This window comes from Corvus moneduloides, chromosome 4 (assembly GCF_009650955.1).
Source record: "Corvus moneduloides isolate bCorMon1 chromosome 4, bCorMon1.pri, whole genome shotgun sequence".
In the NCBI taxonomy this organism is placed as follows: Eukaryota; Metazoa; Chordata; class Aves; order Passeriformes; family Corvidae; genus Corvus; species Corvus moneduloides.
Genome location: NC_045479.1, coordinates 61484982 through 61500117, shown reverse-complemented (window position 1 = coordinate 61500117; position 15136 = coordinate 61484982). Strand labels below are relative to the sequence as shown.

Genomic DNA, 15136 nt, shown 5'->3' with positions numbered 1-15136 from the left:
ACACTTCTGCTGGCAAGTGCATTTTAGTTATAAAAGAAACTAAAAACTAGACAAGAAGTTCTTAGTATTTATGCAGCTTTTCCATTGCTATTTCATATAACAAAATTGTTTAGGTTGGAAAAGACCTTTCAGATCATCAGCTGGAACCATTAACCTAGCATCACCATGTTCACCACTAAACCATGTCACTAAGGCCCACATCCACATGCCTTTTGAACGCTTCCACAGATGCTAATTCCATTCTTTCACTGGGCAGCCCATTCCTTTGGCAATCTGACCACCCCTTCAGTGAAGGCATTTCTCCTAATACCCAACCTAAGCCTCCCCGGCGCAACTTGAGGCCATTTCCTCTGGTCCTGTCACTTGTTCCCTGGGAGAAGCCAACCCCCACCTGTCTGCAGCCTCCTTTCAGGCAGTTGTAGAGAGTGATTAAGGTCACCCCGGAGCCTCTTCTTCCGGCTGAACACCCCCAGCTCCCTCAGCTGCTCCTCATCAGACCTGTGCTCCAGACCCTTCCCCAGCTCTGTTCCCTTCTCTGAACTCGTTCCAGCACCTCAATGTCCTTCTTATAGTGAGGCACTGAAAAAAAAATGAACACAGGATTCAAGGTGCGGCCTCACCAGTGCCAAGTACAGAGGGACAATCACTGCCTGGTCCTGATGGCCACACTATTGCTGGTACAAGCCAGGATGCCATTGGCCTTCTTGGCCAGCCAGGCACACACAGGCTCATTGTGACCCAAACCTACACACAAAATAGAGTCCTACAGTTACAGATAACCCTGCTCTCTGTTCAGACTACAGCCATCTTCAGTATCTTGTGGAAACATTGGTGCTTATTACGCAGCATTAGTAAAAGCTAATTGACAAGACTGTAATTTTCATCCTTTCTGCTTCTACATCCCTATTTCTAATGGACAAAGACTTTCTTTTTACCTTGCTGCTTAAAAAAACCTACATAATTTTCATGTGTCTATCCATCCAAGCTTTTTTTACAGCATGAGGTTCAACAAGACCAATGCCAGGTCCTACACTTTGGTCACAACAAGGCCAGACAGCAGCACAGGCTTCAGGCAGTGGCTGGAAAGCAGCCCAGTGGAAAAGGACCTGGGAGTGCTGGTCTACAGCAGCTGAACATCAACCAGTGCATGCTCAGGTGGCCAAGAAGGCCAATGGCATTATTATAGTACAGCCCACAAATATATATATTCACATACACATAGAGAAAGACTGGTTATTACTCCACTTTTTTTTTTTTTACACATTTTATATAAAAATTATACTGATGTCATAATCAGGAAAGAAAAAAGCTTTTTTTTTTCCTTAACCTTGAGGAGATACACAGACCAGGTCTTTTGCTTATAATATCATTCTCTAAAATACTCAAAAAATCTCTCCATTATTTGCCGCCATGTTTCTGATCTACTTTAGAACACTAAGTATTTCTATAATGAAGGAAGATAATACCTTGAAAATGCATTCAAGCCCTTTCAATATTTAGCTAAAATGTTTATTCAATACACAATGCTACATAGTTTTGTCTTCTTATACCTCAAAGCCCTTAGAGCCTCTTTCATGACTTCAGGTACAAAAGTTCTATTGTGAGAAGAAATAACAGCTTTCTAATGAGGTGCTGAATAACTACATGTTAAATGTAAATAAATCAAAAGCTACTCTGCAAACCACCAATATTTAAAGATACTACTTCAACAAGATCCAATCTTCATAGGTCTTCCCTTCCTCATAAAATTTCTGCTTGTACTTTCTGCAAATACTTTCTCAGATGTGCTGATTTAAGTACCATCTTTTGAATTCCCACATCATCCATCTTCCTGCAAAAAGGCCCAGAATGCCACTTCACTCAGCCATCACCAGATCAACACTAAATTTATGCCTCGTCACTTCCTAACTGCCTCTTGCCAGCTTTGAAATCACCTGAGCAGATGCAAGTCCAGAACAGCAATTTTATGTATTCAGCATATTTGCATCCAGGCTACCTGAACAGAGAACAGTGATGACTGCTCACCACAGTTCACACTAAGCAAGACCATGGAGCCAATAAAAAACACTGCTGCCATTGTTTGTAATGGGCCACAGACTTTGTGTTAAGGTGAGCCTTGGGACTTACCACTCTCTGTCTGAAGATTTGGCCTGCCTGGAGATTTGTTTTAGCATTGAACAGAAACAGCCCACTGATCACAGGACTATTACCTACTTTGTTTCAGCTGTTGCTTCACCTTTTACAGTTGTGCGTGTAGCAGCCATTGTTATACATAATATAGCAATAATAATTATTCTGTGTAAATAACCATTTAAGATGCTGGAATAAAATGCAGTATCAAGCATTCAAGACCTGGAGCCACTGCAGAGGACTAGAAAGTGACAGGATGATACAGAGACTTGGGGCTACAAACATCTCACCAGTGGTCAGCTGCTGGCTGCAGAACTGCAACCTGTGAGCTGGGCAAAACCACTCACAGAAGGAACAAAGAACAGGCATCAAACTGATGTAAAATACACCACTATATAGTAAATCTGGATGGCTTCACATACATTGTAACATGGATTTACAAGGCAGCACAGAAACAACATGTAGAATCACACAAAAATTATTCAAGTGGATTTCAGAATAAGGAGTAAAAAGCTACCAACATCAACCTCAGACCTTTCAGCAGGGCCAGGAGGCTGATGTCTGGCCATATCCCTCCCTTCTCCCAAATAAAAGCATCCACCCCAGAAGAGTAGGCATAGCACTGGAGAAAGAGCAGGTACTACAAAGTTTGGGTATGTATCATTTTGTCTGTAAGCAACTGGAAGCAAATGCTGATATCACTGTAACTCAGCTCTCAATAATTATTTGATTGGCCCTTTAAGACTATAGCAACCTCTCTGAAACCTGTGCAACAAAGCAGTGAGGAGAGACTCCAAGATTTGGAAGGGCAGATACAGATGAATCCATTAGCAGCTATTTAACCTGCACAGAAATACAGGTCCAAGCTGCATTAATAGAATACCTCAGCAGCTGGTGGGTGCAGATCATGCTGCAAACGTGGGAGATAAACAGTGAAGAACTTCAGGATGAGAAAGGACACAGCTGGAATGGTCACTGGATTCCTCCTTCCCAGCCTCCATAAAAAGAGAGAGTTTCAGAATTAATGTATCATCCTCTAAATAGGACAATGTATTACTAGGAGGGGATATAGCAGGCCATTTTATTTATACATACAAACACACAGACATTCTCTCTTCACCTCACTAAGTCTCCATTTCCAATTTTCCCAGAATTATTAGAGCATTTTGGGTGCCTGCTCACATTAACTGGAGTACATGCACATTTTTTCCCCATCAGTGACACCCTACATTGTACATCAGTCTTTCCATCTTCTGCTAAAGCAATAGTCCCCTGACTCTGGCTTCTGCCCTGTCTTCTATTTCCTTTCTCCAAACACCCCCCCTTTATATTCATGTGTATCTGCTAAGATAAGGCAATGTCACTATATGCTCACTGATGTTTCATTCTGATATTCTAGGTATATTCTATTTACTGGCAGCAAATCACAGCTTTGCTGCTTTCCATCACTGCTGATAAAAGCCAAAATTAAATTCTATGCTGTGAAATGGGTTGAACATGCTTTTAATTCTTGATTAGGTTTTATTTCCACATGATCTGTAATAATTCAGTTTGAAGGAAATTATATTATCTTAAAAACAAGGCAGATTGCTCCTTTTTATTTCACTTGTTTATAATATCATCCTACATTGATGGGAACACCACAAGAAGCAAACCCAAGAACAAAGGTGATAATACTACGCAAAGAAGTGAGAAGAGACCAATTTTTCTACTTTGTGGTTTTTAGCCTCTCCTGGAACACTAAGAGATTACACACTTCATCCCTGCTATGAGACTATTACCTCTGTAGAGTGCTAAGGGACTTTATCTACTGAGTTTAAGTGATATTTAAAGACTCCCAAATTAAGTTCCTTATGTTAAGGCAGTATTTTATGTACATACACATACATAGCTATTGCTTATTACTTATGCCAATGCAAATGAACTGTGAAATACGAAGTATAATGTATTGGCATAAACTGTGGAGAAAAAAAATTGGCTAAAGATACAAGCACTGAAAAGCAATAAAATCTTTGTCTTAGCTTTGCAGTATTATTTTAAACCAGCTCCTTTATTACCAATGTAAATTTCACAGCATCAAAATTGAAATACACTACAGAACAAAATCTGAGAAAAAGTTTGAAAAGCAGACTGTGAGAATTACGATTCTTCTTGCTGGAGATTGCTGCTTTGCAACAATCATTGCTAAATCAAACATACCAGCATCTGGTGCACCACAGTTCAGAGCTTAACATAGTAATTTAAACCATGCACAGTTTCAATTCAACTTAATACCTCGGGCTGTGAACTGTAATTAGGAAGAAGCTGGCACACATTCAGTTCCATTGTCCTTGCATATTAACATCACTGTGTCTTAAAAACACTCTGAATAAACTAACAAGACAAGCACGTTCTCTGCACTTTGCCCATCAGGTCCTGATGCTAAGAAACAACTCTCAGAGGTCCCATGTGGTTTGGTTTGCTTTTTTAAGTTTTTGCTAACTCTTGCATTATTTTCATTATTTTTGCCATAATTAAACACATACTGTATAGATTTGAGAGACACTGTCAACACATATATAATGCCACTTTCTGATTTAAAACCTCAGTCACATTCTTCTACTTAAATGTATGTCCTCCATAAAAATTCCCACTTATTGAAGAAATCACATAAAGTGATTTTTAGCAATCTATGCATCTCACAAATAAACTGAAAAGATAATTATTTGCTGACACTTAACTTTCTGGTGTTAAAACCATCATAAGAGGACCTTCTTTTACAGTTTCATAGTTTTATTTTTAAAGTTGCTTTACTACTTGACGTACTTGTCTAAAATTTTGATTGTTTTAAAGTGGGAAAGAAGACAGCATAGCAATGCAAATATGTCAAATTGTTTGATTTAGATTGCAGCACAATTAGGAGAGTGAATTATTCCTTTTTACATGTATAGACTACAAGTTAGCACATTCCTTTTTCATCATTAGCAAAGGCAGAATATCAGACAAAGCCATTAAGAGAGCCCTAGAATTTTAACTACAATATGAATTCTGCTCATTAGACACTGATACATACAGTAAACCCACACACTGATGTATAGAAAAAACTGTAATGAAAACAGCAAAACTTTCAAAATAAATCTGTGATTTTGTTTCAATATATGTATTCAGCTGTGGTTTATTTTAACATTCCTTTTAGTTGCAGCTATTAAAAATTCTCTGTATTCACTGGCATGGCGAAGCACAAGGCAAGGATTAAGACAAGCTGCTACTGCAGAGAAGGTACAAGTGGAAGAGAAGGAGTCTGATCTACTTAAACTTTATCTCAAGCTTTCATAATGCTACAATTAGGACAAGATATGGCACCCTGTGAGACACAAGCTACTGAGAGTCATTCTGGAAACAAAAAATTAGATCAAAATGATTATTTTAAAAGGGTAACATCTTTATTCCCAAGACAAATATTCTCATTACACAAAACTGATTTTCTGGCTTCAGAAATAAACACTAGAGAATACAAATATACTACTTTTCAACTATAGAAACAGGATAAATATTTTTATTTCCTGCACCATGTTTCTTATACAATATGTCGAAAATTTGTCAAACTTTATTGCAATATTTTTAGATAAACTAAAAATCAATTCTCAATAGCACTTGTTTTAGACAATTGAAGAAAAATAGGTATTGTCTATTGGAATATATAGTTTCAACCTTGTTTTTTTCCGGATTTACAAGCAACCTGGATTAGCAGTGAGAACACAACACTTAAAAGTAACTGATCCATACTAAACACCAAAGCAGCTATGTAACAGGTATCTGGTGATCTAAAATATACTGGTAGCTTCAGCATAGTTCTTTATAGCTCTATTTCACATTTTGAGCCACTCTATTTCACATTTTGAGCCCACTCAAGACTCACATGTGCTTTCACATCCAGCTTCTTCAAGAGCCTTGACTGGCTGGTGTGCCCAAATTATGTTTGCCCACAGCAGCATTGCTGAGTTCATCACAAAGCGCTCAATTCCCAGAACTGTTCATTCCTGATTGAAGAGTGTCTCTATGAAATGCACAGTGTGGAAGCAAATACCAAAATCGCTGTGTGTCAACTTCTCAACACTGTTGACACAATCTAACTTACATGTTGCCATATAGCAAACATTTCTGGGAAACAAAAAAATAAACATTAAAATCTCTAATTAACATTAAAAAGAGAGGCAATGCTCTAAGCATTTGAGTGGAATTTAATTAGATGTCTAGGGACCAGCATCACGGACTTGGACACCAACATGTGCTGGACACCATGTTACTAATATACAAAACAGGTCACCCCAAGCAATAGACGACCTTAAAAAAAAAAAGTAAATGGATAATAGTATCTGAAAAAGCATTTAAGATGATTTTATTCTTTTGAGCCAGAACTCCTAATAGTACCATGAAGCTCCTGGCTGTATCCAGGTTTCCCTGACACTTTACAACATTCACCTGGGAATAGATTCTGGCAAAAGGGATCTGTCATACTGTGCCTTCTGACACCAGGAAAGAGAACTTGAAAGAAAGCTTAAGCCTCTGATCTCCTCAGGGCTCTCTCTTTCATAAAAATGATGAATTGGGACCGCTGTGCTAAAAAGAAAAATCATTTAATGACCCATACAGCCTCATTCTAACCAAATCACCATGTGTTTGTTTTGTAACTCAGAGCTACCTGGCAGCAGTCAAGCAGCATGCTGATACCTGTTTATTAGTGAAACTTGATAGCAACGCTTCCCTTTTCATCACTCACCTTCCAACTCCATCAGTCTGTTGCTCTTATTTATTCTGCAGAAGGGTGGTAAAGCCACTGGCCATCCCTTACACACCGAAGCCTAGCACGGCCTATTATCTTGTGATTGACACTTGCACATGGCAAGTTGAAATAAGAAGTTTGAAATTCCTCAGGCATCTTAACTCTTACTTCACAAGTGAGTGAACTACTGAGCTATTACATAAGCATGGGAACCAAAACCTTAAAATAGAGCTACTTTTTCACAGCTACTGATGAAATAATCTGAATTCTTAGATTCACAACTTTAAAGCAATCCCAGGCTCATTTTGACATCAAACTCAGACCTGCAGATGGCATCAAAGCCTACAGGAAAGTAGCATTTCAAGCATGCCCATTTCTTCACTATTTTTCACTCCTAGGAAAGCCTCCCCCACCATCATCATTACCTTACTGGTTTTGGGCATGAAAGCTCTTCTCAAACACACCTCTACTGATTGACTGTGCAGATTTAGTAGCTAACTCCAGTTTTACGGCTCCTTCTTGAGCCAGGTACAGAAGTGCTACACATTAGATCACCCTGCTTGGATCTAGGCTCACAGATCCTGTCAGGCTTGTGCATACTGTCAGATGCTGCAAGTGATCCACAGAGGTGGCCTTGAAAATCTAGGGGCTGCCACACTAATCTAGGTCAAACGAGTACCTAGGCCAGTATTATACCAGTGGGTGCCAGAAACATATGCTTAGAGATGAGTATACAAGTGGATCACTCTCTATTAGGACAAATTTACTTGATAGGGCTTGAGCAAACAGGGGCTTGGAAGATCACACTGCACTGACAATAGCCTTCTTAAAAACTAATGGTTCTAGTTACCAGTCTTATCCTTCTTAAACCCACCTGTAACTTGGACTCTACAACATATTGCAAAGCCACATTCTGCTTTTTGTACTGTACAAAAAGAAGTTGGGTTGGAGTTTTTTTCCACTGAAGTCATTCACTGTTTTGTAATGAATAAAGGCAAGTTATTTCTTCTTCCCCTTCTATACCTGTAATGATTTTTCAGGCATATCAAAACATTCCTTAAGCAGCTTTACATATCTGAAAACTACTAGTCATAAATTAAGCTGCCCAATATCCTCAATCACCTTTACTATCTCCTTCTTTGAGCAGTTTTTAGTTCTCCATAATCTTTTTTGAAACAGTAAGATGTGAACTACATAACAACCATACATGTAAACCACAATTTATAGAGAAACACTATTTATTTTAAAACTTTAACTTTCAAACATTAAAATAGCCATTAAAAAAAGTTGGCTTTATTTATTACATTTTTAGTTAAGTACCTTACTTAACTAAAGTCTCAGCTGCACTTAACTGGCATTCTTTTAATTACTTTCTACGTGGATTTTAACAACTTATGCTTTCTTTTCCTAGGATTCAGTGTCCTATGGTTTTATTTCTACAGGGCACATGATCTCAAATTCCAAAGGTGCTAAGTGACCACTCTGGCAGGAGAAAGGAATAAAACCAGCTGCCTTAAAGCACACAGAGTGGGCGCAGCCTGTGTAACTGCCCACCTGGCAGCAGGATGAATCCCAAACAACGAAAGGAATATGGAATTGTTTCTTTCCTAACCACTCTAGAAGAGGGAGGAGTCACCCTCTCTATTGACTGTACCTTCTCTCTTGAAGATACCCCTCAATCATGCATTTGTTCACCTTATACCAACCTTTCAGGCAACCAGTCACAGAAACAGCAATTCCATCACACCCATCTCCAGGCTCCAAGCAGCTACCTAAGAACCTCTTCTATAGTGATTCTGTACAAACATCTATGTCCCAGTCTGTGATAAAGGAATAACATCACATACAGGTGAGCAACAACAGGAGGGTACCAAGCAGGAGACAAACAATTATTACACAGAGAAATTACTGGGGTGAAACATGAGACAAGAAAAGGCAGAGCAAAGCAAAGGGAAGAAATACATCCCAAGAGAGCTTTCTTTAGAAACATGAATATGAAACCAATACAATTTTAATACAGTTTGAAAAATAACAAACAACTGATTTTAACATCAGAATATAAGGTACATATGCTGTAGCTAGACAGCTCTGACCTTTATCATTGCAACAAGAACAGTAGAGATAAAAATTTTTTTCCTCAGGGATAGGAAAATATAATTGACCCCTAACTATGGAATACTCCCTTGCATTTTAGAAAACTGCAAACTAAGCATTGACAGTAGCTCAGGGCAACTGAAGCCCTTGATTCTTTTAACCTCCTACATTCAAATTATCGACTTTTAATTGACTAACTTCTGATGAGGAAAAACAGTGAGGCACCAATACTGTCAAGAAGCATTATTTCACCAGAGTCTATTCAGTGGTTTGCCTTTAACCAAGAAGCTCAAGATAGGATTCCTTTAGCATTAACATTCAGAGACATTTCCTTAGCGGAACATTACTTCATTATGCAGGACATCGATATAAAAGTCAAAAGTCTGCCAGCTGCTTTGCTGGATAAAACCAGAATGTGTTACTTAGACATGCACACTATTTTAATCATAGGATTTCCCAATGTACAGCCTAAAATAAAAACAGTACACAAGAAATGCAAAAAAAGTTAGTACCTTTACAGAGGTACACTTTGAAACTTAGACCACCTTTTTCCAGCCAAAAAGCTTGTTCAGAGTATCTTCCTTTAAATACAAAAACTTCTTCTATAGTTACCTTAGGCTCAGATGCAGACTGCTGCAATTCTGTTCTGTAACTTGTGCTTTATTATATCAGGCTTATTTTTCCAGCCACTTCTCTACATACTTTCTGCACACTATCAGAAATCCATCCGAACATAATAGTTTCCAAAAGCAGAGTTCATCCTAAAAGGTGTATTACTGGGGTAGAAAGCAGACACAAGAAGACTGCTGTCAAAGCTCTGCCAACTTCAGACAGGACCATCCTTCTCACACTTACCATGTGCTGTAACTGTTAACAGATTAGAAGTGAAAAATGAGAAAACAAGGATAAGAGTTGTAGAGAAGGGGAAAAAAAAAGAAGTCTTGCTATGAAAACTGGAAAGTGAGGGCTGTAACTTCAAATATATGAAGGATGAGACGCAGTACTTTAAAAACACAAATACTGGGAGCTGTAATGACAGGTAGAGAGACAATTTTTTTGTTTCTTCAGATATTAATAAATATTTTTAATTTTTTTTAAGCAGCCTAGTAGAACACTGCTCATTCCCAAAGTCCCCATAGGCAATTAGAACAGAATTAGTTATTGATTATAAAACTATAGGTTAGATTGCAAAGACAACAATCTGGTAGAATCACAACAAAAGCAATTACTGCTAAAAGGGAAGGGATCAATTATGAATACAACTGCTATATAGTTACATTTTCATCAGTCCTGTCCCTTTCTTCTGTAGATAACTGAGGTCACCTCATTCGCTTTCATTAGATATTGGCATAACTTTGGGTTCTATCCTTCTCAATCTTTCCTAATCCTCCTCTTTAAAAGCTTTTAAAAACTTAACATTAGCTTCTCTGACATTCTTCAGTAAATCATCCCAAGAAGAAAAAGAAAAAACCAAGCAACAACTTCAGAAACATTACACTTGAGGGGCAGATACAACACCACTGCAGACTGTGAGAGTTTATGGTCATTCTCACATAGAAAGGCCAAGAGCTTCATCTGTAGCCTTTGGTCAGGGCCCAGAATACATTCAGTCAATACTCATGAGAACAGGAACTACCTAACAGATGCTGCTTCTAAGAAAAGAAACTTACTGAAAGAGGCTGAAAAACACTGTGGTAGAGGAACACTAACAAACAAAAGCAGCGAATTACTTTTACACATTTAAGATTTCATAATAATGTTATATATCCTAAACCTTGATAGCTGTACAATACTTGTGGGTTCAAGAAATTAGATATCTGGAAGTTCATAGTACAGAAATCTGGCACTTCCCATGTTAACCAACATGGATATACTGCACCACTACAAAGTAGTATCACATGGTCTATATCACCTGTTCTAAAGTGCTGCTTAAAAACAAAACCAAAATCAGTCTTTGTATTTGGATTTATATATTTCTATCAAAATATGCAGCACACATAATCCTCTCGCCATAGGTCCACACACCATCATCTGGATTTTTTCTTACTTACAAAATGCTTTCTTTTAACTTCGGATAAAAATGTACAGTTGACGTGCTAAAGAGGACAACTCTAACTGGTTTTTGTCATATTCACTTAGAAATAAAGTCAAGCAAAAAAAAATATCCAAGGTAGAAGTTCACCCCAGTTGAAGGCAGCACTAGTCTGAACACAAAGAGCCTACCATTCTGCTGAATGCAAAAGGTAATATACCTGAGGCCATCTGTTTGCACTAAGTGAAGGACAGTAAACAGGCTTGTCTGTCTGTAAGCACGTTTATCTCTCTCTGAACAGACTCAGGCATCTGTCAAAATCACTATTTCACAGACCTCTCTCAACACAGACCTCCACTTCAAGGAGAAATAAATTGCAGAGGACCCAAATTAACAATTTTGATTAATCTTTTATCCAGCTAAAAAAATACATAAGTAGTTTGCACACACTTCATGCAAGTCCATCTATTACAACCAAAATCAAGTGCTAACTTATCTTAATACAGTGAGATATTCTGTTTCAATAGCCTGGATGTTTGATTTCAAAGTAAGGCCGTATCAAGTAAATTTTATTATTACATGCAACTATAGATATAGTCTTGATTCAAGACAAAGTGCTTTCTCTTCAGAATATGAGACACTTAGCTTCTATTTTCTTTTTTTTCCACCCTGTTGCAAAAAAAATACAGATTCACCTCCACCAGTTCTCATCACTGACTTAGGGGGTCAACACTGAGCAGCTACTGAGGACCAATCTCACAGCCTTCTTTGGCAAATAAGGTCATAACAAACAAAAAGCTATTCTGAGTACCAAAATTTTTTCTTCTTGTGTCATCATCCTAATACTCTTCAAACAAAAGCCTGCAAGTAAGCAACAAAACGATATAACTCTCCTAGCCAGTTTTACAGGAGGATTCCTGCAGTTCCCTTTGAAGCACATTGTTACCAGCATCAATGGAAGTTACTTCATAAAGCTATGACCTGGCAGAGAAAAGTGTTCCTAAGAATCACAGTTAAGAAGAAGAAAACAAAACAAAAACCTAAAAAACCTGCATTGGATTCAAAACTAATTCACAATTTTCATGTAGTGAACAAGTTCACTGCAAGGAACTTATGCCACAGATTCTCCACCCCTCAAATCAATATTTTCATTTCCATATACTGTACATTTGATGTGCATCACAGATACCATACTCCTCTAAAACACTAGTATATGCTGTAGCAGCGGAATTTAAAGCAAGGCTAGGAAGAGGACAAAAGAGATACTGAAAGAATATCTGATACTGGCTTTACTTTGGGGGCCTCAACTATTTGCAAGGAGACTTAAAAGCTTGAAAGGAGTTTTGCTTTCATATAGAAGCATAAAACAGAGTAGAAGGCCTCCAGAGCATAAAAGTGGTTTGCAGAGGAAAACATACGTAGCAGAAGAGTTGACAAGATGGCTCTTGTCAACTACAGCAAAACCACTTGTTTCATGAGGCAACTGACCAGATTGGAGCATTGCATCTAGAAATGCCGACTCAGTAAGGCAAATGGCCAGCTCCTGACTGTGCACCCCGACTTAACAGCAGCCAGTTTCTTCAGCAAAAACAAAGACTACCAGTTCTGTACTTATTGTCTGTGAAAGCAAACTTTTAACAAACTCATTCAGCAAAACATCCCAAAGCAGCTCCACTAAGAAGTGTATTAAATGTTCTATCACCTAAGAATAGAAGTTTATTAACAACCTTGTGGTTAAGACTTAACTGAAAATTTCAAAAATAACTCTGAACCTAGAGCTACAATGAAATTTAACCTATTTCCATTTTCAAACTGGCAAAAAACAAATCCATGTAACACTACCAACTGAATTTCCAAAAGGTTTCTGGAAACAAGGGAATCAATTACTGCATATCTTGCACATAACATTTGTTTGTTTCCATTGCAGTAACTCCAAATTCAAACAACTGAAAGCATAACACAGCTTTTACACAATGCTGGAGGAAATAGCACTAGTGGAACAGGATGTGAACGAAAGTTAGCTGTTGAAGTCTGATCACTGCTACACCAGCACCTCATCCGATGTTATTTTTACCCATCTTAAAGGGGAAAAAAGCACCCATTCATTGTAACTAGAAAAAAAAAAAAACAAACCAGACACTTCATGATCAGAGATATATTATTATTTCTTCCAATAGAAGTCATAAAGAAAAAGACCTTGCCCCTTGAATCATTTGCCATAGCACATAGCAACATCTCTCCCCACCACATATATATCCATCCACCATACACTGCTTTCCAGTTCTAAGACTGACGAACTAGGAGGAGAGGGGAATGAGTGACAACAGGACATATTTCCCTGTCAGAACAAAGCAGGTAGACTAGATCCCCAAGTACCAAAACAAAGACAAGAGCCAATTGGCAACTTAATGAGTCACCAATAAAGTCCCACTGAACAAAACACAGTGAAAGTTAGTGACAGAAGCATGTAATCCTTCAAGGAGAAAAAATGAAATAGTCCAAAGCCACATTGTCCTAGGAAAGAGCAAAGTGTGAACACGATAGAGATGGAAGAATGTTCCTATGGGGTTCAGTGAAAACAAGTATCATGAGAATGAAAAAAGATCAATTGACAGTGACAAGAACATGAAGAGCTAGCAGAAGACAAGGAGGGGGAAACAGAGAGCGACTTCTGTTCCTATCTGTAAGATTAACAGAGACTTAAAACAAACCAAAGGGATACGGATATCAGCATCACTGACGATTAGACACATATGGGAAGGGGAAATAGCCTGATGGTACCGAAGAGGATGAGAAAAGGACTGTCTATAGATGGGACAATGCTGCAGAAAGAAACCTCGGAACAGAAAGCACTGAGAAACGAGACCACAAAGATGAGAGAACTGGAGAGAGAATCAAGAGGAACACGTGGGCTGGGCAGATCCCCGACAAACCGGGGGTTCTCAGGGCCGGCAGCCGGAGCGCCTGGCGCGGGTTCCCACGGGGGCACTGGGAGGCCCTGCCCGAAGGATGCTGAGCCCGGCACCCGGGCTGGGGATGGCGACATCCCCCGTGGGAGGGCCGGGCCCGGGCGGGTGCAGTGCCCTGCCGAGGGAGCCGCCGTGTGTCCCGCGGGCGGCGGGACCGGGCAGCCGGGACCGCCTGCAGGGGCGTTGCGGGGCGCTGGGAGCGACGCGCGAGGGACGCACAGACAACGGAGGGGTCGCGGGGGGAGGCTCCGTCCCGGCGGGTCGGGGGTCCCCGTACTCACTTTTTCGCCAGGTGCTTGTCCCTCCTGCCGGCCGCCGCGGACTGCTTGGGCCGCCGCCTGCGGGCCTGCAGGGCCAGCACTGCCGGGAGAAGAGAACAGACGGGAGCCGGCGTGAGCAGCGGCGGCTGCCGCGCAGCCCCCCCACACCCCGCTCCCGCCCGGCGGCACAGCGCGGTACCTTTCCGCGAGTTCATCGCCCCGCGCCGGGCGCTGCTCGGCGGGCGCGCCGCTCCCCGGCTCGCCCGGCCCCGCTCCCGGCCCCGCCGCCAGCCGCGACCGCGCGCCGGGCACCGTCCGGCAGCATCGGCACCGCCGCCCCGCGCCGCCGCTGCGCAGGCGCGGGCGCGCCGGCGGGGCCGCGGCCGGAAAGGCGCGGGCGGGGCGGGGCGGGGCGCGGCAGGTGGCGGCGGGCGAGCGCACCTGGGGCGGGAGCGGCTCCGCGGCCGCCGTCCAGGAGCTTCGTCGGTCTGTCGAGCGAAATCGGAATTAATTTTGCCAAGTTTTGGGTCCTGGTCGGAGTAGCGGAGCGCTCCGCCCTGTTGCTGTGCCACGTTGGGAGCTGTGGCAAGGGGCAGAGGAGAGAGGCGTCATGTTCTCTCCACGGCAGCAGCTGGGGCGAGATGAGCTTTAGCTTGTCCCGAAACCTTTGTGGGGTGAGATGCCAGAACCAATTAACCTCATGGTCAAATCCAGGGAAATTAGATTTCCTTAATTCTGATTCTCCCTAAGTTGTTTGATTATCATGACGGACAAGTCTTGGCAATTGGTTTTTTCCTGCCAACGGCATCTTGTTGTCTATAGTATCAGACACTGCTCAGATTTGGCATAATAATGACCCCCTGAACGCTGTCCTTTCTTGCTTACTGTG

The 15136-nt window shown here is 40.7% G+C and overlaps 1 protein-coding gene across 3 annotated transcripts in view; it reads right to left on the bottom strand.

The window, feature by feature from the left end:
- Positions 1-14527, bottom strand: part of SRPK2 (SRSF protein kinase 2) — a 134855-nt gene extending 120328 nt beyond the window's left edge. For all 3 annotated transcript variants that reach the window (XM_032105833.1, XM_032105835.1, XM_032105836.1), the window contains exons 1-2: positions 14447-14527; positions 14269-14347 (exon numbers count right to left, since the gene is read on the bottom strand). In XM_032105833.1, coding sequence (XP_031961724.1) covers positions 14269-14347; positions 14447-14462 — 95 coding nt within the window. In that variant the 5' untranslated portion in view covers positions 14463-14527. The remainder of the gene's footprint in view (positions 1-14268; positions 14348-14446) is intronic.
- Between the last annotated feature and the right edge of the window lie 609 nt (positions 14528-15136).